Raw genomic sequence first — 24,864 nt, 5'->3', positions numbered from 1 at the left:
TATCCATTCCAAATTCTATAGTATAAATAATCCTCAACATATATGTTCAATGTTATTGAATACTATAATAACCGCTATTTGAAATATTTTCACAACTCCAGTATAAATGCATCCAGAAAGTGCACTTTAGCTGCAGTAACATATTTGGCTGCTCTATAAACTACACTGAATGTATGTTAATTAATCATACTGCACAAATCAATAAAAGAATAAATATATACACAGTGACTGTGGTTTACATAATCATTAAATCCAAAAGAAATGAACATGCCGAAACAAGCTAATCATTCCATGCAAACAAATGAAGACGCTAGGCTCACTCACTGTACTAAATATAACTTAATCTAATGATAGTGCAGCTTACCAGTTCTGTTCATTATATAATAACCAAAGGTTTACATCTGTCTCTCAGCAGTCCTCGTAATCCACTCCGGTTTCCGGCTGCACAAAGTCACATGACAGCTTCACATTTTAATGTAGTAGAATACGTAATGGCCTACTGGGAGAGCCTTTTTTTTTTTAAATAGAAAATTTAAAGTGTTTTTCATCTGGGTAACACTACATCAGTTACTTTTTGGCAGAAGTAACTAGCATAGTTGGTTCCTTTTGGTTCCTTTTTTTAGGAGTGTTTTGGGCTTTTACTGGCCAAGATGGTCAAGCAGAAAACCTCTTGGTTCCTGTCAGCAGCTGATTAAACATTGCAAGAAATTACACCGTTGATTTTTTTTTCAGATGTTTTTAGCTCTATTTAGATTAAACTTCCCACAGTAAGGGCTTTTGCAATCATGCTCATATTGAAAGAACAAGCACCTCTTTTTAATTTGCATATGGAGAACTTTCCTTGAATTTCAAAATGTCATTTGTTATTTAGTTTTAGAACTACACCTTTATTTCAATTAAAGATGTTTATAAAGTGTAATTGGGGAAAAAAAAATTGCATTCACCATTAATGAAAGTTTTTTTTGTCTGTCTCCACAGTGTAAGGATGGACTTCTTGTTCTTAGCATCTAACTAGAACTTCAGACGTGAGACTAGAGCACCATGTCGGAGTCTCCGGAGCCCAGATACGAAATTGAGGAGTGGTTGCTAGCCCTCCGCTTGTCACAGTACATCTCCATTTTCCAAGAGTCTGGATATCAGGTTGTGGAAGACTGCAGAGGACTCACAGATGAGCGACTTATTGAAATTCAAGTTCTCCCAACCGGCCACCGGAAACGCATCCTTCGAAGTTTGGAGGCACTAGGATTACAGCACGAGGATGGAAAGACAGTAAAAAGCGAGCAGGAAATTCAGGAGAGTGTTGGAGATGAAAGGAAGCCACGGCTCTACCCAAGACATGTTTTCTTAAAGGATAGAGGAAAGGCAGAGTCCTGCCAGCACAACCAACCAAAGGAGAATATGGAGTATAATATGGAAGGTCAAGATACCATTCCAGACCGCCAAAACATCGTTCCACCTATACCTGCTCCACGTAACCTCCCACTTACACAGTCATCTCTGTACTCAAGTACCTGTGTTTCCATCTCCAAGCTTTCAAGTAGCAGTAGTGAATCTCTTCTCAACTCTGAAATACCCTCTGATTGGGAGGTCCCTTTAGGAGAGCAATGTCATTCCAACTTTGCTACTGATAACCTACTGTCAGTGCGGCCTGAGGATCAATTCGATTTTGATGGAGAAATGGTTGAAAACTCAATTTATGAGACACATCCAGCAGAACCTCGACCGACCCGCTCCTACAGATTAAGACACCGGCCTGTTCCTGAGATCCCAAGTGAAACTGCTATGCCACCAATGGAAAGGTACTACTTTATATAAAATGCTTAAGTTTTGTTTTTTGGTGTTTTCATTTTTTTATCAGGTTGAGATGGGTTTTCCTCTTTCTATGGAATTGATATTTGAGCCTGACTGATATGGGATTTTGAAGGCCAATATTTTTTATTGCCGGCTTTGTTTCTGGTTTCAGATTCATTCACACCTCAGAAATGTAAAGCTCACATATTTATGATAAACTGACAATAAAGGGACTAAACTAGATTTAGGGAGCAATGCTGCAGCTTTTAAAACATCCAAATAGGATTAGAATTTAATACATAAGTTGGAACCTTTTAAAATTTGGTTCAATGAAAATATTACCTTTTGAATTTATGAGCCCCAGTAAAGCCTGCATGTCAGTATGAAAAGTAGGTGGGACATGATATGATAATCTTATTTCACAAAGAACTCAAACTTACACAGGGCTAAAATGCTAATGTGTTCGCCATAATACTGCATATAAGACTTTGACCAATGTCGATTGATGAACCAGACGCTAAAATTGGTCCGATAATTCAATCGAGCTCTACTTAAAATATATCACTATTTTTATACAAGTCACACTTCTCAGAAAAATCATAAAAAGTATTTTTGAGTATATCAGAGTACACGTTTAATCAGTACGGGCTACAAGTTCATTATAGCTGTGACTTTAATAAGTTGATTATCATCTGCATAGCAGTATAAGATGAGGCTGGAGTATATAATATATACACAGTCCTGCCTAATATTACTACCATTATAAGAAACCCTCTATAGGGCTCTATAAGCCCATTTAAGGCACTCCACTTATTAAAAAAATACAAATTCATTGACAAATGAGTCTGTTTCTGGACAGAAAGCAGTGCCATTAGCATTAATTATTGAGTTTTTACTAGTTGGAGGGTACAGTGTATTTTCAAAAATATCTGCTTACATAATTGAAATCAGGGAACCAAGCACTTCCATGGCTATAGCTTTATGAAATCCAGGCCTGCAAACTTCTCACACAAACAATTGTGAAAGAATGGGTCACTCTCAGGAGTTCAGTGAATTCCACCATGGTACTGTGACATGATGCTACCTTTGCAACAAGTTTAATTGTAAAAGTTCCTTGATCCTCCTGAATAGTTCCTCATAAATGCCATTGGTGTTATAATTAAACTGAAGCGATTGGGAACGACTGTGTTACACTGATTAAGGGGTTGGTCATGTAAACTGATGGAAAGAGGGATGCAGAAACAGACTTTGGATAGGCTTAATAACAGTGTTTAGTGAGCTTTATGAAATGTGTCTCCATGTCCAAGCAGCTGCTTTCAAGCGATACATAGCTAATACATGACCAGTATTTAGATTTAAGTGGTGTAGCATGCTATCATTAGACTCTACAGCAGTGTTGGCACATTCCCTGGAGTGTTTGATCATGTATCTCCATTTTATGATCTGATAAATGACTAAGAGTGGGATGTCAATTAAGTTCATATATAACATAACATCAATATAACATGTCGCTTATTTTTAAAGGGTACCTGTGACTGTAAAGTTCGATTCAGTTTATTTATATAGCGCCAATTCACAACACATCATCTCAAGGCACTTTACAGTTCACCAGATCACACAGTCAAATTGATGCAAAGTTTTATATTTAAGGAAAACCAGTTTATTACATCGACTCATTGACTCCCTCACACTAAGCATGCTTGTAGCGACAGTGAAGAGGAAAAACTCCCTTTTAACAGGAAGAAACCTCCAGCAGAACCAGGCTAAGTGTGAGGGGCCATCTGCTGAGGCCAAGTTGTGTACTATAGTTGTGAAAAACACAACCAGCAATGTACTCAAAGAAATTCCACACTTTACATATACTATGGTAATGTTGTTTAAGTTACAGTTTTAAGGTACAGGCCTGTCGAGCTGTAGACTACATGATATCTGTTAGTCAGTTTTTCATTCATTCATTCATTATAAGAATTTTAGATACCGTGAAGATACTGTCTAATACTAACCCTTTTTTGATGTGTACAGAACCCCAAAACATGGCATGGGTTGGACTGTTCTATGTCCTCCTTTTACAATACTGGCTCCATGTGAGTCTAACCATGTAAATTACAATTGAATGAAAAAGTGTATACCATCTTGTAGCATAGTTCATGTACCAAAGCTTCCATTACTAGGGAAATTGTGTATTTTAGGCTAAAGTAATTATCATTAGTTAGATTGAGGGTCCAAACAAGTAAGAATTGTTTTTTCTATCTTCACTGCAATCAGTACCATATAATTTAGGGAAAAATAAAAAATAAAAAAGATAAAATAAAAATAAATTAGGGAAAAAAGTCCATATCTCCAATGCCAACTGATACCTGAGGGAGCAGCCCTACCAAAATTAGCTGCATAGTCTTGTAACTCTTGTGTTAGCCAGGTTAAAAGTCAGATGAATCAAAAGGATTTAATGTTCTGCAAAATCTGTCATGCTACACCTCATCTGTGGTTGCTTTGCTTTGATCTCTTTAAGGAAAATCAAAGATGCAGTATTTAAAAGACACTGTTATAATTGGTACATTTAATGTTATTTTAGCAGCAGGTAGAGAAGCTGATGCCTTTTTGTTCTAAAATATAAGGGATTTTTGTCATGTTGTGCTTTCTTGTATTATAATTTTGTGTAAATGTCCTAAAAACTTTAAATTTGGTAATTTTCCAGGCTAATCATCTCATGAAAATCTGATACTGACCCATGGTCCCAGGCCTAGTTGAAAGTAGTTTAGCCATTCATTTAAGCAGTTTAAAACAGCTCTGTGTGCAGAGTGAAACCACACTGACTGTTCCTGCTGCTGACCACTTAAAAGCAACTGTCTCGCTGCTTGTTAATCAGTTAAGAGGCCTCAGTTCACTTTTTAAATCTTAATGTTCATAAGAGTACTACACGAAAAACAAGTAAACAACAACAACAAAAAAGCACCTAATACCAAACTAAAAAACAGCTAATAGAATAGGGCACACTTCAGGCTAGAAGTTTAAAACAAAGCTAATCATAGCTAGGACATTTAAATGTCGTTTCTGTTTTTAAACCCTTACTTTGAAAAGGAGTCATGTTTTTTTTAGGTTTTGCAGTGTTTTAATAATCATCCGTTATTTTTAGTGATATCTGATACCCTAATATTTGAAATAAATAAGGTGTTTTACAGTGTTCAGTGCAATAGATGAAATAAGAAAATCCCAATTTGTACACCATATATACACTACACTGGCCTGCAAAAGTATCCATTCCCGATAGCATTATGTTAAGTTTTAAATTTCTTACAACTTTGAAGATGTCTTAACTTATTTGTTGTTAAACAAATGGAAAACTTTAGCATGCATCACTCTTCATTCTCCATAGTCTGTATATTTTAGAGCAAGCTTTTGCATCAATTACAGCTGCAAGTTATTTGAATTAGTCTTTATTAGCTTGTCAGTTCTTGCTGCTGTGACTTTTCCTCCATCTCCAGTTCAAACCTGCTACAGCTTCTTCTGTTGGATGTTTTTACTTGTGAACAGCCATCCTCAAGTGTAATCACAGATTATAAGTGGACTTTTCCAAATGCATTTGATTGTCTCCACTTAAACACTTGTTATAGCAGCATGCTGAGGTCGTTATCCTACCAGAATTGTCCTTCCTGGGTGGAGGGTACATCTCAAATCACAGGCAGACTGATGCAAGTTTTGTTCAAGAATATTTAGTACCATTTACCTTTTCCTCGATTTGGGTTTTCCAGTCCCCACTGCTGGATCATATCCCCACAGCCTGATACCTTCATCACCATGTTTCACTGCTGGGTTGGTGTTATTTGGGGATTAGATGTATTACATGCACCAGACATGGGACCTGATCTTCAAAAGGTTTACTTGTATTAAAACATGTTGACACACTGCAAGCTGATCTTTACAGGGCAAATCTACTTGCATGTACAACACATTGGGACAGCGAGTGCAAACCATTGTTCTGTGTATGCAGATCATATTGGAGTGACCAAACTCCACAAATGGATTGGTGGAGGATATGAAATTGCATTCTTGACACCTGTGATTTTTCAAACCTGAATTTGATTGAGTGCAAATGTTTGTGTGTATTTTAAGCACATTTAAAAGTCAGTTACAAACTCGCATACAGAAATATCTGTGGTTATTGTGGCTTCAGGGCAGTTGACGATGCAGTGAGATGATGTAGAGAGTGTTTGTGTAGAGATGAACATATTTGTATGGCCAGAAATAACAATAGTAGAGTTTTATTGGTTAAAAAAGACGTCTTCTCAGGCCAGCTCAAACAAATGCATCAGGAAGCAGTCCTGCATGCAATTAAACCAAAATGCATAACATTATGTCTAAACCTAGTGTAACTCAACTAGGGATAAAACAATTAACCAGATTAATCATGATGAATTAGTGAAACTAATGTAGTAATAGATTAATTAATTAGTTAACTGGAGTGTAGAGACTCTAAAACATGCCTTTAGATGTCAGAGCAACACACTTAGAGCAGTAATTATACCGAAATTGTGAAATATATCAACATTTTGCATGTAAGTTTCCAAAAAATGTTCTGTCAATATGCTCTACCCAGAACTCCGGAAGTGGAAAATATTATTTGATATTGTAAAAAATCTTTAATGAACCTTTGGCTATCTGATTAGTAATCTAATAATCAAAAAAAAAATTGAAGGATTAATCGATTTGTAAAATAGTCAACAGTTGGAGCCCTAAAGTCAATCAATAATCCCTTGTTTTGCATATAAACATACAGTAGTTTTTTTTGTTTGTTTGTGTAATGTTGCTGCCTTTGGAGCCTGTAAAGGCACACCGTGTAACGTTTGACCACTAGAGGCACTAGATCTGTAACTCCTAATAGATTTGCTTCTATTAAACATTGAAAAAACAAAGATATATGACTGTATACAATGAGCAAAATTTTTACCAGTCTAATAATAGAGTTGAAAAAAGAGAATGGGTTTTACACCAGGCTCCTTCTTTCATCCTGGACCAATCAACAAACTCCATTCCATTATCCACTCTTGTTTTTCCTTGTGCAACTCCATTTCATGTTTTCTCTTTTAAGCCTCCTCAGAAGGTTTTAACCTTCACTTTGCCTCAGCCGTGACAAGTAGTCGAACAGGTGAAAAAATTGTTTAGCAAAAGCCTTAGCTCCACAACTATTTAAGAGCCGTTAAGCGATACGTTCTTACAAGTCACATCACCTGGCCAGTGAAGATGTGTATTTCAAGTGGGGAGCCCCGCTTGTAGCATTGATAGTGTTAAGCGCTGTGTTTTGGCCTGAGGAATCATTTAAGGTAACTTGTATCTTTAGGCCCTCTTGAATCTTGAAACAAAACAATAAAAAGCATTAATACTCATGCTCAGGTAATGCTGGTTTCATATCTTATGCCCCATTTACACTAACCTTTGGAAACTGTCCGAGCACAGTAACCGAGATAACTGTTGAGTGTAAATGGCGTGCAAAACTGCAATGGACTGTGCCAAACACAACTGAACCGTGCTAAACTAGTCCTAGTTCAAAAGTAGGGCTTGGCACAGTTCAGTTCAGGCTGGGTTCTCAGATAACAAAGAGCACATGAGCAGACCGCATCATCTCAGACATCCATAAAAATACTATCTTCCCTACCATACCAGATAATTTTTAGCAAGGAGTCTGCTTAGCAGTGTGATGAACCTCAACATCTGTCCTTGTTCCCTAATTAGACTATCTTTTGTCGTATTCACTTCCCAAAAGCGGACTCTGTCAAGAAAATTCACCAAAGGCTTCCTTCTTTGCCTGACTCTCGGTAAACAACAAAATATCACAATTATAACCAAACATTACTTCCTGAATGATACGGTACCATCATTTTGATTGATTCCCTCCTTCAATTCTAGAGAGCAGTAGTACCGTAGATCATCAATAGGAGGCAAGGAACCGGCACGGTTAACTAATCAAAGCTCGGTCTGAACTTGGCACGGATTGATTTCAGAGGCTACTGTAAATGGGGCTTTAGTGACACTATCAGCTACAGGTCTGTAAAAGATCTAATGTCATTCAACATCACCTTGTTGTTTCTGGTTTACATTAAAGAGAAAGACGATCAAAAAGGGATGGAATTTTTGCCAACGATACAACTATAATGACCTACTACTATAATATTCTGTACAAACGGTGCATTCCTTTTTTTTAACAAAATTGTTAGAAATTACATCAAATTGCATCTGTAGGATTATGTAAAAATACCTGACATTATGGTTATCATACAGCGATAGTCTCCTTATGGCCTCTACTAACAGTTTATGGTAACTATAAACTGTATTTGCTCTGTGAATGAGTTTGAACTTTGGCAAAACCAAGGAGCGCACGGCATCACAAATACTTGGAAAGAACTATTAACTGACGCAGGCAAAAAAGTCATAAAAAGTACAGCAGATAACTAAACTAAATGACTGATAGATTTGCTACTGCTTCCTTTAGCAAATGGCACTACATTATATTTCCTCCCCTGGAAAGTGTTTTTATTCATGCTTCTTTAAATTAAGCCACATTGGAAAGTAATTGCAAAAAGGCTGCCTGTTTAAAGATGGATGCTCCATCTTCTTTGTCGGATTTAGGTTTAAACTTTGACTAGGCCTAAGTGCGACAACAAAGGCAAAAATCTCTGAGGGAATAAGCATGTTTTGTATACTTAAAAAAAAAACTTTAAAGTAGAAAAAGAAATGTTCCTTTTTTTGCTTTCAGTCTTCCTACCAGAGCCCCAGGAGTATATTTCTGCATTACTCATAAATGAATGTCCTTCACTTTGTACTTTATTTGGACCTTGGAATTGGGAAACTTTTCCATAGCTCTGAAGGTCTTTATGCTTACAAGGTGTTAACTATTTTTCCCACGTGCTGCACCGCTGGTTCTAATCCACTGATTCTGCTTCCTCCTCAGGAGCGCACAAACAACCAGCCCTGAACACCTAACCGGCTCAGAGCGTCCCACCGGTGCAAACGGCATACAGAAAGGTATACACAGACTTTCGGCTATATCCCCTTTATCTCTGCTATGAATATTTCATACAGCAACGGAGTCAGCGGTGCTGTTGTTTGCCAGAATGAAAGCAGGGAAAAGAGATGAGGGGAGAGCGCGGGGGTGTTTGGAGGCTGCGTGTCGCAAGAGCAGCCGGCACCCCGGTTCCAAGCGTTCATCTCACCGGGCATATGCTCTCTCATATCTTCCTCCTGAGGGAGACCTTAGTATGTATTCCTGTCGCACAGCTCTCCAAAGTTTTTTTGAAGAAGTTGTTTAACTTTTGCAACTAAACACAGGCTTGTCGTACAACCAGTGCACATATGTGTTTAAGTCTTTTCCTTGCTGAATTTATCCGGCTTATTCAGCAATCCCCAGTCAGTAAAGCTCTGGACTCATAGGAGCAGATGATGCTTTTCTAAAGCAGGATTTAATAGCAAAACGTCTTTAAAATGCCCCCAATTTAAAGATATCTCTAAATAAACTGATACCTTTTTCCATCTAATTTGCCCTCTGACCCTTTCTTCCCCTCTTCTTCCTTGTTATTGCTACCTTTTTATTATAACTGTAGTCTTCTGGCAAGCCTCGCTTTGCCAACTGTTGTCCACATGGAGCAAAACAGGCAGTGAGAAAAGGCAAAAAGGCGAGACAGTAGTGTGGGTTGGGAAAAACGAGGACGAGATGGATGCAAAACAGGCTGAGAGAGACGGAGGAGCCAAAGAATCCAAGGAGGTCCCACAGCAGGGACATGGGGAGCTTGAGTCTCGACTTGCAAGTAAAAATGTTTCCACTCACATCGAAGCAAGGCAAGAAAGGCCTTGTTTGACATGATTCTTGTGGAGCACATTTGAAGAGTTTATTCCATGATGAAGCTCAGGATGCACGAAAGAAGACCAGTGTTGTCTCAGAGATGGATGCTCCTAGTTAAAATATTCTGCTACAGGTTTGCAGGTATTTAATCTTTTAGTTTATATGTAGATATAAGTGGTCCTAAGCAGGGCTGTACGGAGGGCCCAAAAAATACAGAGGTCAAGAGTCACTTCTGCTGCTCCCCAGAAAATGTTTTTAATTCCATTATTTTGATCTACCAAATTTCAGATTCTTAAGGAGCAAAGGCAACATCGTTGTGATTTTGAAAAGGCTAGATAGCTCATTTCTCTGTTCCTCTTGTTTTGGAAGCAAGCTTTTGAACATATTTCTATTAGAATCTTGTACATACTTGCAATAAACATTTGACTTTTAAAACATGCAATATCTTCCTTCTCTAGTACCTGCTCTCTCTGTATCTCTCTCCTCATTGCTCCTCCTGCTTCTTGGCTCAAAGAGGAGCTTGGTTTGACTCAGCCTTATCCTCCCTATTCTGTTTTTCCTTTAGTGAGGAATATCAACACAATCAAATACTGAAATGATAGAAACGGGAAAAAAATGTGCCATTTCAACATCATGTTTCAAGGAGTTTTGTCATTTCAACAGAAGTTAGTTTTGCAAATTTCAGAGCAGCGCAATCTCAAAGTATTACATGTAAAATTAGCTATGAATAATGTGAAATATAAATATTAAACAAACAAGATAAAATATGTATATTTAAGCAATTATATAAAATAAATACAGGAGTCTCATCATTACAAGAGAAAATTAAAATGGGGCATTCTGAGGCTTTTTGTTGGACTATTATAGTGACTCTTGAATTATTATTGTTGAAATTAAATGTTTTATTTTGTTTCTGCACAATATTTCCTGTCCCGCTCGATGTGCTCTGTACCAACTTGCTGCATTGAGCTCTGCCTTCCAGTAGAAATACAAAACAATTCAACATCCACTACTGAGAGACTAAAGCTGAATAAACATTTTATTTTCAGTCAACTGCTCGAAACGACTGACGACTGGTATAGACAGAGTTAAATAAACTTTGATTCGATGTTGCTTTGGCATCTAAGTGGCTCGCTGGGCTGAAACAATACGGTTTTTTTTTTCTCAAGTCAAAAACTTAAGGAGTTCTCTATGAACGTTATTTAGTTTCAAAAGTATTTGTGTATTGTAGTAAGTTTGTGCATTGTAAGTATGAGTTAATTCTAAGTTACATTCTGACTCGCAGCAGCAGATTTGTGCAGTTGTATTCATTGATTTGTATTAGTGTTAAGGAAAAAAATTATTGTTTTTGAAGATTTTAATACATGTTTGAATTTGTTTTGCACTATTTGTTTTTGATCAACTGTAGCAAAACTGAATGGAAGATATTTTTGATGTGCAACTCACAGAACACAATTTGTGTACTTGTACTCAAATATTTGAAGAGGTGTAATTGTGACGGATCAAAAAAAAAAGAAAACCTCTACAGTTACAAAACACAAAAGTTACAATGCACAAATAGTTTTGGGACAATAGTTCTGGACCATTTGGAGTAAAGCTGAGAATGTAAGAGGTTTTTGATGTGCAACTTGTAGAACAGAATTTGTGTACTTGTACGTAAAATTTTAACAGGTGTTTTAAAAAAAATTGTATTTGTGCATTTATTTCTAAATTCTACAAAAAAAACCCTTCAAATTCACACTTACATTGCACAAATAGTTTTGAAACAAAATAACCTTCATAGCTCTAGATTTGTAGCTTGATGTGCTCCTCTTCCACTTCCTCTGCCATGACTGACAGACTCACTAATGGTATGTAGCAGTTACCATGGCAACAGTCCGTGTTGACACCATGATCCTCGAGCAGAGATGCTCGAGCCGAGATCCTTGGCTTCTTTTTTTTATTTTATTAGATAGCGGCGGTACAGTTGGCTCTTCACAAATAAAACACCTTGCAGTTTTGTGGGAGACCTAGATCATCGTCCTACATTCAGTTTCGGTGTAATTTATTTTTTGAGTTTATATATGAAAATTAAGGACATGACCTCTTATCCTCAATGGTAGTTGCGGCGGTGGTCCTAACCCAGCATAAGTTCTTGAAAACCCATTAAAAATCCAAAATGTCTGAGTCTATTTACACCTAAAGGCAACTTTGTTAAAAAATTATCTAAGGTATGTTTGTTTTAATGTTTTAAATGGTAGTGGCCTCACAGTTAACATATAATTGAGGGCGCAGCAGTAGACCTCCAGCTTTTCAGGATTTAGAAAAAAAGGTAAAAAAAAAAAAAAAACTAACCAAAAAAAGGAGATGGCATTTATTTCTTTTTGTGCTTCTATGTCAAGTATTTTTCTGAGCTTTTCCATTTTTTTAATCAATTGTAGCATGTAAGATGCAAGGGAAAACGAGACTCGCTTTTCCGATTTTCTGTGAAGTCACACTGTCAAGTTCATTTCATACCATTTATCTATTCTCACCTGCAACACTGAAAGACTGTTAAAAACAAGATTATAAATATCAAACTCCCATTAAATTCAGCTGTATCTGGACTTTGTGCCTTTGTGCATTTTTGTGCTGAACCTTTCTAAGCAGTCAGTTGCCAGTGTTAGGCTTAGAAATGATAAGGAGTTTGATGTCATCACGGATTTGAACTGATTGTCTGATTACTAAGGGCAGTATTACACAGAAATATTTCACATAATTATGTCATTTTATTACCTAAGAAGACAATTACTTTTTTTTTTATATCAGTTTAACACAAAACTATTAAATAAACTTTATATTATTCATATTTATGATTTTAACATAGCCTATTTACAGCAATTATTAAATGCAAAATTATCAGGTTTGTATTTTGAATTGATAATATAAGTTTGATCAAAATTAATTGTGTATTTTGTTTCAAATACATAAAGTTTATTTGTTTGCATTGCCTAATAATCAGGTTACCTTTATGCAATTCAAGCAATAAACTTCATGTATTTGGAATAAATACACTCATTGATTATGAGTAGATACCCTATTGATGCTAAATGCATGTATTTCAAATAAATAACCTTTATTATACAAATTAATATGGATCATGCAAGGTAATTTATTAGGTTTGTGTTAAAATTAAAGTAAATGGTATTTGTCTGTGTCATGAATTTAAATAAATCTTAAAATTCGGGTGGAACATTTGAGTGAGTTTAGAGTTTTCTGCAGGGGGCACTATAAATTAAAAATAGACGTATACCAAAAACCACATTTATACTAAGTTATCACACCAGTATATTAATATGAATTCCAACAAAAAAAAAGATTATCAAAACAAAATATAATTCCATGTAAAGGTTTACTTTTTTTGTACAGAAATCTTGCCCTTCTGAGGCTTTGTGAATGCAAATCTGTGTTTTACATGTTTGAATAGTGTGTCACAAACCAAAAAAAAATTATGTACAAGTTTATTAATGGGGAATTGATTAGTCAGCTTTATATGTATTTTTTTTCATATATAAAAACTATATATTGTCTGAGAATGTGTTTATTTAAGAGCAACTACGCAAATTAACAAACATCTATAAAACGTGCACTGTATTATTTTCTATGAGAATCTCAGATTGTTCATGCTTGTTTGCCTCTTCCAAAAAGTGCTTGAAATCAGTCCTAGCTGACTTTATCCATGCTGGATCCAGATCCTGACGTTTGAAAAAGCAGGCAGAGAAACCAGAATAAGTGTTAGCCTCGCTGCATGCAGTTAGCCAAGCCTTGTAGCTAAACCAGGTCCTGGAAAAGAAGGTTCACCTGCAGGTGGTAAGCAAATACACCTGTTAGCTGACAGGGGGCTCTCCTATACCTCCTTTACCTTGTATTGCTTGTATTGCTACTGCGCTTGTATAGCTTTTTACGAGAGTCAATAGGCAAAGATTTTTGCACCCTAGGGTGGAAATACGTATCCAATCCGACGAAAAATGAGATGACGCTTTACTAGTCATTACAGATTAAACATCTTTCTTGCACATCTAAAAATATATATATATAAAAAAAGTATATATTTTTAATGTCTTAATCAAGAAACTGGACGTCTTCATATGCCTTTGTTTGCTTTTATAGGCATTTATTTTTCTTGTGAAATTATATATATTTTTACATCAGAAGAAACTATGCCAAAAACTCTGAAACTGGCTCTTTTATTGCAGAGCAGCAGTGATTCTACTATAGGTTAAAATCAATTTTACTCTGGCATGGAAAATTACAAATGGACCCTTTAAATATGGAGACAGATTGAAAACAAGACTGGCTTCTCAATAACCCTACCCTACCCCAAGCCGGGCATACACTGTGCAATTTTTTTACAATCGCGGCTACACTGCAAGCGGTACACAGCTCACAATGTATGCTCTCAAACTGTGTGGCCTGACACTCTGATTCGATCTACCTGTTCAGTACATCTAAAAAACCACATCGGACTCAGCTCCGCAGTGAGATGGAGCTGCTCTGAATCATCTATCCTGAAGCCAAAAAAATAGGAGTATGAAGCTCAATAGAGTGAAGTGTGCTGCCATGGCAATTTGTGCAATTTTGTGCTGAAACCCCTAAAAAGAAAAGGCGACATATTTAGACAAAGACATGGCTTAGCAAACATGGCTACTACAGCCTGTCAGTTTTACAGAAAGAGCTCTGTTTCACTCCTGCCATGCTTTTGTGTTTTCATCTGAGAAGAAAAAGAAGAAGAATCCTTGTTTGTGCATGCCCACTGAGTGATTTGCCCATGACGGTCGGCTGAAAATCAAACATATTTAATTTTCTGCCGACCTCACAATTCCTGATCGGGAGGTGGTCTTGAAAGGCTGATCGCCCCTCGTTACTTCCTGTACAATACACGATGCACGATCAGGCTGAAAGTCGCCCCAATCAAAACATTTTCACCAACTGGAAAGTCGGCCCGAAAAGGGCAAAAAAAATTGCTTTATATAGTTGAACAGGAAAATTCTAAACTCTTGATCCCAATGTACCTTTACTATTCAGAACGGGTTAAGAGTATAGTTGGAGGATTTTCACAAATTTTTCAAAAGACCCGCCCTCTCCACTTAAAAAAACGATGCACATACACAACCCTGTACCCGCTCCCGAGAGGAAACACCTATTAAACGCGTGCAAGAGCGTGCATGAGCCCTTTGTCCTCATGCACGCTCTGTTTAAAAGTTGTTGTTTGCATCGCTTACACAAGCTTACTTTCCAAAAGAAGATTTGCTATTTTTTCCAATATGTCAGACTCACCACCGGAAAGTGAAAATGGGGACGAGCATGATCCACCTGTAAAAAGGACATCCTGCACTGTACCTTTAATTGTCATTTAATTAATCCACATTTTACCACAAACCAGATAACCGTTCTTTTCAGTATTTCAGGATAGCAAGATGTCAATCAATGTGACAGCAGTTTAGGGTGCAGTTATTCATAATAAATGTTGAACAGTAACATGTCCTTACTCAATACCTTTTCTCACACTTCTGATGTTTTTTTTTTTAGCAAACCATGGCTTGATTAAAAAGAATAGTTTATCTAGTTCTTTAACCTCCTCTCCCGGCATGCATGCATCTAAAAGAAGTGTTAATTACAAAGTGACCTTAGTCTCCCTGACTTAACTCCTCTTCTTTCTAACTCTGAGCATGGGGATGGCGTAGAGGTTGCTCAGACTGCTGCTCAACAAAGTCTGGTCAGAAGCAGATAAAGTTGCCTCTGAGAAAAACAAAGGCACATGGCAGACACAAGAGAGAAAAAAACAGTAGAGGGGAGCAGAGAGCAATAGAGTGCAGTGATGTCTGTTGGGTCTCTAGGAGAGACCCATGAGCTTGAAGGTCGGCTGATAGAAGGTGATTGATGGTTGCTATCTGCCCACCAAGCTTGTCCGTAGAGAAGCTGCAGTATTGGAGTGCAGTCCATCATCAATCATTCTGACCCCTTGATACAACTTATAAAACTGAATGCATGCCTCTTGTGCTCTTCTATAAAGGCCCGCTTAATTGTAAAGAAAAAGGAAAAACAGTTTCTGTTAGGTGTTTAAAAAAATGTTTCCATTTGGCTTACTGCCCTCGAATGTCTTTGTTTGTCTCGATCTTAAAGTGTTTGATGGGGGTTCCATCTTTGTACAGTCTAAAAGTCTATCTGTCCATCCGCCGATGTGTCTTTGCGTGTATGTCTGGCCCCGTGGCGACAACTTCTGGCCCTCACAATCCTCAGGAGGGTTTAGTGTCATTTTTCACAGTGACAGGAAGCGGCCTACGCGTTGTAGCTCCAGGTCTCCAGACTAATAGTGTCTGGTGTGAGTCGCTCTCTCTCTTCTACTCATTCATCCTTGCTTTCCTCTGACCACAGTTGCTGTAGGAACAAAAGACAGAGAAAGCAGTCTTGGCAGTGAGACTGTTCGTTTGAGACGGTCCGAGGAGGATCAAGCTCCCATTAGTGAGCAGAAAAGGGCAGAGGCAGAGAGATAGGCATGCTACGGCATAAAGGGGGGGAAAAAATTAATTGGTTTGTGCCTGAACGGATCAAGGGCTGAGACGTTTACTCAGATAAATTAGTTGGTTAAATGAAGGAGCCCTATAACTTCTAAGTGATTTGAAATTCAACTGGAACAATCCGGTTAAGCTGCTCCCTTTCAAGCCCAACGTTTTAAGGCCTTCACATCATGTTAGTTTTTTTTTTTTTTCCAAGTTTCAACTCTCTGACAAAACTGCATTTGTGTTGTGTTTCTGGTTCTTTTTTAGCTCCACTTCAAAGAACCTTGACGCCCATCGTTCCCTACGGAGAAGTATTCCTGTACAACAACCCTGGCTCATCTCCGGTAAGACGGCGCTCACTCCCACTCTTGGACAAATGATGAGCAGCTTACCAAAGAGGAACCGGCGTTTCTCAGATCTTCTGTACCATCTTTGCTGTTTCAGCCACACTGGCAGCTAACTTCCCTTCTCAGTGTTAATGATGTCACCACAAACACGTAGCAGACTGGAAAATGTGCCTATCTCAGTCTGCCCCCTGAGGTTAATTGAAATGTCACCCTGCTACTAAAGTTAACATAGTTTAGGGCACAGACTTGATAAGGATGTCCTGCTGAAAGATCGACACTCTCTTTCGTCCGATGCTAATCTCTGATGCTCTCCCTAGGAAAAAGGGGCCAAAGACGGGTTGCAGAAGGGGTTTAAGGCCAAGATGAAACAGAAGAAAAAGAGGTGTGTATGTTGATGAGATGCTGCTTCCAAATAAGCTGCAGTTCTTAACAGAAAAAGCATTCTCTCCTGCATCTACAATTTTTAGGCTGTTACAGTTCCTTTTAGTATTCATACCCCTTGATCTCTTCCATATTCTTTACATGTGACAACCACAAACCTCAGTGCATTTGATTCAAATCTTATAGAAGTAATTAAAGGTATAGTGGAGGATGTTCTTTTTCTTGGTGGATCATTAAAATAAGTGGTCCTCCTAATTGTCAATCATACTGGTGATATGTTTTCATAAGCCCGTCCTACATGTTTGTCCCCATTTTCACTTACCGGTGAAGATGGGAACAACATAGTGGAAAAAATACAAATCTTCTTTTGGAAAGTAAGCTTGTATGAGCGATGCAGACAGCAACTTTTAAACAGCATGCACGAGGAGAAATGGGCTCTTGCACGCTCACGCTTTTTGAAGGCGTTCTTTCTTAGGAGCGGGTACATGGTTGTTTTTAGGTGGAAATGGTGGGTCTTTTCAAAAATTCAAGAAAATCTTCCACTTTATCTTTAATTAATAATTTTTGATTATAATGTGAAAGGAAAAATAGATGGGGTTTTATTTTTAGTGTGGTTTGCATTGGAGAAAGCAGTACGGACTAAACCTGGCTCCCATTCGCTCAGACAGTGAAGTGTCCACATGTGCTCTTAATGGCCTCTAAGGTCGTCATGCAATCATTCAGATCAGGTGTCCTAGAACAAAGAGACGTCTAAAGCATGCAGGGCAGAGATACTTTAGGACTAGGGTTAGGAAGCACTGAGTAAGAAAACTGATTCAGGCAGCTGGTTGCTCTTGATTTAATTTGCCCATATCAGAGTGTAAATGCTCACACTCCAGAGCTTTCATTCTCATCTCTTTGCATGGAGCCAATCACAGGTTTAACCTTACTTTAACACTAAGACTCCCAGAATTCTGATCCTACTAGTACTCCCACTGGCAGTCAATTTGATGGGTACATTTTTCCCAATGGACTGCAAGAGTAGTGACGATGTCACCTACTGAAATGGTTCTAGTGTGCGATATAAACCCATTAGGGATATGTAAACCTTAAAACGGGTCCAATATGGATTTCTTACAGGCTGTACTATATACTGTTATTAGTTGTAGTCTAAATTTGTATTGAAAATAAATCAGTAAAATAGATAAGACTGTTTTACTATGCAGGTTTAAAATTTGAAATAGCATTTTTATTTACAGAAATTGATTGTTTCCCCCCCGAATATTTCTAGCACACCACCTATTCACATTTATGACAAACATTGTGCAGCGCTGAGGCACCTGGCACGGTTTTCTTTGGCTCCTCTGCGGCGGAGGGTTTGGTAACTTGCGTCTCTCTAGAGCACACGTGGTTGGCATGCAGCTGTTTTACCGGTTCAAGGATAAACTCTCTGCGTGAGAAGGTGACGTTCAAACGGCTCCTAAACAAAACCAATGTGTTTATAGCTGCTATGTCCATGAAATTGTAAAAGACAGTCACAAGCAATCTTCGTGTGGAGCTTTTACAGAATACTTTCACATCATCTGATCTAACATATCCATGCCAACCTTTGTGTGATTATAGTAGACAACAGGCTCTGGTTTGGCTTTTGGGCTGCTAAGTGGAGCAGCTCAGACTCGCTGTCAGCATCTAGGCCGCTTCCCACCGACCTGTCGTCATCATCGGTCTCTGCATCTCCTCCCGAATTGCTACCATCAATAATTCGAAGCATTTCTAAAGCCTGTTTCACTGTTAGATTTCTTCCGAAAGCCATTTTCCTTATTAGCCAAAGGGTTCTTCAGATTTTTAGGTAGAATGTTGGTTGCTAGGCAACGGTACCAAACCTTGATTAGCTGTGGGAAGAATTTATAATGCATCTAATAGAGCTGTGGGAGATCACGGTAAAATTAACTGTATTTATATTTTAGTTTATGTTATTTAAAAAAACAATGTGAACATGAAGGAAATATAGAAAAAGAAAAAGTCAGTTAACATGACCGATATTTCACTTCAAAATCTTCGAACCGTCAAATTGACTCTCTTGGGAGTTCTAGTGTTAAATAACTTCTCAATATAGTAACACTATAAAACCAGGCCTGAGGTTTAACAGCAACTTAATCTTAACCAGACAGAGAAGGTTGTTCATATTGCAGCGCTGGGCTTGTTGTTACCGTTCAGGGAAAAAGGGGTGAGGAATGAGCCCCCCCCCAACAAGGGTTGTAACAGTTTTTTATAGATCAGCAGGGACTCACTACACACACAGTTTGTAGATAAGTTATCACATGAAGTTAGCTGTAAAATTGAAAGGAAAATAGACTTCAAGGTTTATCCACGTGGATACAGTTACAGCTTTTCTAAGTATGGCAGTGGATTTCCCAAATTATTGTTTTTAACAGCTTAGTAACCTGCAGATTCATGTAATGTGTAACAAAAGCAAAGGTGTTTAAAACAATGTTGGCATTTTACTACTTGTTTTGTCTTGGAGTTAAAATGTTTCCTTTCACTTAAACATTGTGTGTTACTTTTTTAGTGAAATACACTGAAGTTTGTCATTTTAAGGTGAAAAAGCAGTTGCAGTTGTACAAATCTTTCTAATGGAACATACACTAAACTGATTAAAACTTTATCCTGTAAAAATAAGAGGAGCAATTTGAGGTTGATATGAGCAAGTCTTTAATTAGTATGAATGCTTACATATGATAATAAAGATTCTCAGTCATCCAGGTCATAGTCATTCCAAAAAAGTAACAAAAAAAACAATCCACTGGACTTTCTTTCCCAGTTTCAAACTAGGAAACAAAGTCCAGTGGATTGTTTTTTAACTTTTTTGAAATGAAGGCTTACATAACTTCCCATAATTTTGACACCACAGAAAACCAGACAACTTGTCTTGATGCTCAATGTGTTTTTGATCTAATTGTGGAGCCAGAGACCTTGATGAGTTTTGTTAAGCCTGAAACTGATTAAATATCTTCAGCTTCAGGCAAGAGACACTAAAAGTTTACATCTGAGCTTTGTTGAGTCCATGAAACCAACATAGCCAAAAAAAAATCACTGGTTGTTCCGATTTATTTCATCATCAGATAATTTCTCAAACAATTATGCAGTAAACAAGGTAACTTCAGTTTTATACAACATAAAATCAATATTGCATATATTACTCCTGCAGAAAAAAGCAAAAGGAGAAAGGGAGTCCTCCAGCTCCAGCTGTCCAAGGCGACGATGGATATTCGACAGTAAACCTGCATGCAAGCACGCTACCGGGGGCCGGTCTGCACCCAGCTTTTGCCTTGACCCCTGAAACTGCCCCAGTCATTTCGGGGACTAATGGTCCTGAAGACGAGTCTTTAGTAATGGTGGAATGCGACCTCTACTCAGACTCTGTAAAGTCTCGAGAGACTGAAAGCCCACAGCCTGATATCTCGCCCTACGCTTGCTTCTACGGAGCTCCCAAACAACAAGTGCTCAAAGTTGGCTGGCTGGACAAGCTGTCACCTCAAGGGTAAGTTAACCTGCTAAGTTCACACATTTTAATCTTCGCTAGTTTTTACTTATAGCCTCAGCTGATGTTTGGTGTGAAAGTTGTTGCAGTGGGCGGAAGTTGCAGGAAAGTAAGCCAGTCGTTTTTTGTGTCACTGTCTTCAAAAATAAATTCAGCGTTTTTGAAAAAAAAAAAAACATGTTCCCTTATTGACAGTATGAGCTCTTTACGGCTTTCATGCATTCAAGCTCTATTTGTTTTCTATTATTCTACCAAATATGCATTAACTGCAACCTTTGTTTTCTGGAAGCTACAATAAAATGAAATCTATCAAAGTTTACAAACACAATAAATGATTATTTAGCCATGTAACATTTCAAGCAGTTTACAACCTTTACAAATAGTCTCACTAAGTATACTAAGAGCATAGTCACATTTTTAGACAGAATATGTATAAAAGTAAGCAAATATACATGGTTTTTTTTAACAAGCTTTGCAAAAATTGATGGATTGGCCAAAATAAAACCACTCATAAAACTACTGGATCATTCATAGGCACTTATTTTCAGTTTTTTTTAAAGCATCCGGATCTAAAATGGGATTTAGACCAAGGGGGAACAAGTAAACCTGTAACAGCTGTGTCACAGGTTCAAGGATAAAGGCCTTTATTCATTGGTTGATTGCTCAGCCCGTTTCGCCACCTCTGCACCCTCAGTTATAGCTTTAACAGATGAAGTCTGTTGATTTTATCCTAGCAGTTTCTGATGACGTTGTGCACAAAAACACACAGCAGCAAATGATTTAAAACACATTAAATAGGAACTCACTAGAACCCAGTTTGGATCGGTTTGTGTTCACAAATGGCTTTTTTGTCCTGAATCATTGCTTACCCATTTTGAATGAATTATTCGTGTTCATTTTTCATGTGTTTGACCCATTTCGTGTGACAAATTAAAGCCTTGAATCATTGTCAGGATGTGCTATAAGTGCCTGCTAGCTCTTTTTACTCACGCCTGCTTATTTCTTGTATTTTAATTGGAACGAATGCAACAGTGTTGTTAGCATTCTAAAATCCCTCTTGCTTTCAGCAGATATTAATGCGGTCTCTAGGATTTCTGCACCCTTGCAGTTTATGACCTATGCAAAAATAAGCCACACCTGTTAGTGGAAAGCAGCTTGCATGAGGCCAAATATGTTTCTTGCAGTCACTTAATCTCAATTTGCCAGAGGTGGAGAAAGTATTCATAGGGTTTAGTCAGGTGGAAACACTATTGCTGGTAATGTTATTGGAAATTAGAGGTGCACAAAATCAGGAAAACTTTTAATTGCACTGCTGGTGCTGAGTATTGTAACTGATGTCAGTTATGATTAATTCAGGTTTTCCTGCCTGTTTTGTCTGATGTTTGCAAATTACCTTTTTTTTTATTTAGCCTTTGCATCTATATAAATATCAAATATACATAAGTTTTAAATTGTTTACATACTAAGACCAATATAAATATGGCTGAGTTGGCTATGGAGGGTAATTTTCATCTGTATTATAACTGCATTAAATAAGATATTCGGCCAAATACTGCATCTAAGCAATCCTTTGTCATTTTGATATTGTAATAATCTATACTGCAATAACTGTGTTTCCATATATTGTGCATCTGTTATAGAAATCTGCTGAAAGTAATTCGAACGCTGTTGGAAATGTGCAGACACAATGTAATTTTGAGAAATCCTCTACAAAAATGATGCCAGAGAAATGCTGCGAAGTAAAAATAACTTTTTCTGGAGAGAAGACGTAGTAAAGTGCTCACGTCTGTGATTTCTGCTTTGGTAGCTAAAGCACGGCAGCTTGTCAGTTTTTTTTTCCTCTCCTGATCCTTCCATAAGTCTTAGATGAAAGATTGAGTTTTCATCCTCCTCTGGGTCTCTTATACCCCATGTGTCTCAAGCCTTTAAATATGTTGAACTGACAAATGGTGCCATGGACAGATATGTGAAGCTCCTCTATCAAATTTATATGAATCTATTATTAGAGAAAGGAAGGAAGGAAGGTGGGAGTAAGCCTTGTGGTTTTCAGATGGCGGGTAAAGTGCTTTTTCTTTTACTCACTTTGGCTTTTTTGGCAAAACTAGATTTCCTTTTTCAGTCTTTTGGCACTGCATACATCAATGTTACCTTGAAGTCAAACCATCAATCATTAATTTTCTTCATATAGTCTCCTTCAGCACCTGATTTGCATGGGTTTGGCAAACTGCCCTTGGGCTGTTGAATATTCAGACTCAATGTGGCCATTTATTTTGATTAGGATAATTGACAGCTGTTGATACGACTCTTGACACTAATGGATCAGTGGCACTCATGATAAAATATGAGTACCTGCGCAGAGTAGATTAGCAGCTCACTGTCTTCATGCCAGTGGAGTTTCTTTTCACTTTTCATGAAGCTCTAAAATCAGGTGTTGATTTTTTTCATTTCTTTAACCTTTGCATCTGTTCTTGCAGAAATTGTGTTTTTCAAAGAAGATGGGTGAGATTTGATGGCGAGAGTCTGGCCTACTACAACAATGAAAAGGTAGGTGTGTGAAGGAGAAACCATCCTCCCTGCTTATTGCATTATGGCTGCTAAAATGTCTTCTCTAAAATTATTAAGACTTTACTGTGGTCCTTTTAACCTAGGGTCACTTTGTGAAAGCCTGTTCCTTTTCTTGGCTAACTCTGTACCAAGTTCTTAAGTGCTCCCCTATTTTTCTAATCCCCCTTATTGCCATTATCATTAGCTTGGCAGAGTTAGAAAAGTGGCAAGGACAGAGTAAGATGCGTGACGGGCCAGCTCTATGCACCTCCCCAACCCTAGTGTAGAGTACTCTGTTGTTGGCACCTGACCAGCTGCAGAGTGAGAAGGAATGACAGAAGGCTCTCATGTCTTATTGCCTTCATCAGCGTTTCTCCACCGACTGCACCTCTCCTTCATCCTTCCTCTGTGCGACAGTGGAGTTTGAAATCTGGCTTTGCTCATGCAGAGTGGAAGATAGTGATGAGTCAGTCGGATATGAAAGGAGAGGGACTGTAAAGGCCGTAGGTGTTACAAACACACGTTTAGTACAGACTGCATTAAAGTCTGGTTTAGATCCATTTTAAAAACGGTTTTGTGATGTTGGAGTTACCTGCTCTCTAAAAGGTTCTTAAATTCTACTATTCTTTGCAAAAGTATTTGTATCTCAATCATACTTTTTTGCATTTGCAATGACAAAACATAAGACACTTTATACAGATTTCCATGATAGCCTGGAAATGCAAAAACAAATTTATTCATTAGAAGCGACTAGTTTTTTCAAAAGAAGAGTCTGATGTACACTTTAATTCAGCCCCTTTTACATCGATAACCTGAAATAAAACCCAGTGAAGGCAACTGTCCTAATGTATGCAATTTATTCTTCTTAGCAATCCTCTATGAATGAAAAAAAAACATTATGATTAAAGAACAGCATTGTAAGAGCCATAAAGCAGAAAAGATAGAATATGCAAGAAATATGTACAGTTCATAGATGCAGTTTATATTATCTTTCATTCTTAGTTCATGTCATTGTGTATTTCATAGTTCTAAGAAAACGGTTATTGGCATTAAAAATATTTGATGACTGCCCCTTTAAGTAATGTACTGTAACTGAGAACGTGCAGGGCCTGTTTGGTCAGAGCTACGCAAGGCATGGGAGCATGAAGTTTTCTTACCATGCGCTTTGTAAATTTTGTAACCGTTTTGTTTCTAAGTAAAGACATCAAAACTTTAGGAACTTGTCATGTTGTGCGCGTGAAGAAATGACTGTGTCTGCAGCTCTAAGTGGTATTTTTTGAAAATGAAGAGAGATTGCCACTACAAGCATCATTGAATAAGAAAGCAGTTGCTGAGAGTCTTTGGAAGCCTACTTTTCTATTTTTTTACATGTCTCATTGAGGTGATTGCAAAACATGGCGGAATGAGCTCAGGCCAGATGAGGTTATTAATATATATTTTGTTCTTTCATGGAAAACATTTGCGGGAGAAAATTGATATTTCCACGCCTTCCCTACGGGTAAATATGGTTGTGGCAGCATCATGGTCTCAGTTTTTGTTTCTTTTGCAGGGATAGAGATACTGTCCAGTTAGTGGTCAGAGGGATTTTAGGTTTGCCAGCCTTAAACATAGATTTGGGCAAAAAAATATTTAGTCAGCCACTGACTGTGTAAGTTCTATATAGAACAATGAAAGAGGTCTGACATTTTCTTTTACTTTAACCAAGAGAGACAAAGTAAAAAGTACCCCCCCCCCCCCCCCCCCCCCCCCCGAAAATTAGGTTCTTGGATTTCTTAATAATTTTTATGTTAATTAATGGTGGGAAATGGGTATTTGGTAACCCACACACAAGCAAGATGTCTGAACCCTCATACACCACTGATCTCTATTTATTGGCTTATTGCAGATAGACCGAAAAAAAACTGAAGTCACCTACCGCAATCTTGGTACTCC

At 37.7% G+C, this 24,864-nt stretch overlaps 1 protein-coding gene across 2 annotated transcripts in view; it reads left to right on the top strand.

Annotated features, from left to right (window-relative positions):
• The window catches only part of LOC119789788 (arf-GAP with Rho-GAP domain, ANK repeat and PH domain-containing protein 2-like), a 32,794-nt gene extending 9,835 nt beyond the window's left edge, over positions 1 to 22,959 (top strand). Inside the window, exons 2-7 of one of the 2 annotated variants that reach the window (XM_038294880.1) lie at positions 979 to 1,799; positions 8,735 to 8,808; positions 16,408 to 16,484; positions 16,805 to 16,869; positions 20,056 to 20,388; positions 22,863 to 22,959. In XM_038294880.1, coding sequence (XP_038150808.1) covers positions 1,042 to 1,799; positions 8,735 to 8,808; positions 16,408 to 16,484; positions 16,805 to 16,869; positions 20,056 to 20,388; positions 22,863 to 22,944 — 1,389 coding nt within the window. In that variant the 5' untranslated portion in view covers positions 979 to 1,041 and the 3' untranslated portion in view covers positions 22,945 to 22,959. Of the gene's footprint in view, positions 1 to 976; positions 1,800 to 8,734; positions 8,809 to 16,407; positions 16,485 to 16,804; positions 16,870 to 20,055; positions 20,389 to 22,862 lie in introns of both variants that reach the window. The other variant, XM_038294879.1, reaches the window with a different exon arrangement.
• Positions 22,960 to 24,864: the final 1,905 nt, after the last annotated feature.

Source organism: Cyprinodon tularosa, unplaced genomic scaffold (genome assembly GCF_016077235.1).
Source record: "Cyprinodon tularosa strain WSP-4 unplaced genomic scaffold, ASM1607723v1 ctg347, whole genome shotgun sequence".
NCBI classification, from domain to species: domain Eukaryota; kingdom Metazoa; phylum Chordata; class Actinopteri; order Cyprinodontiformes; family Cyprinodontidae; genus Cyprinodon; species Cyprinodon tularosa.
This window is presented reverse-complemented; position numbering and strand designations above follow the sequence as displayed.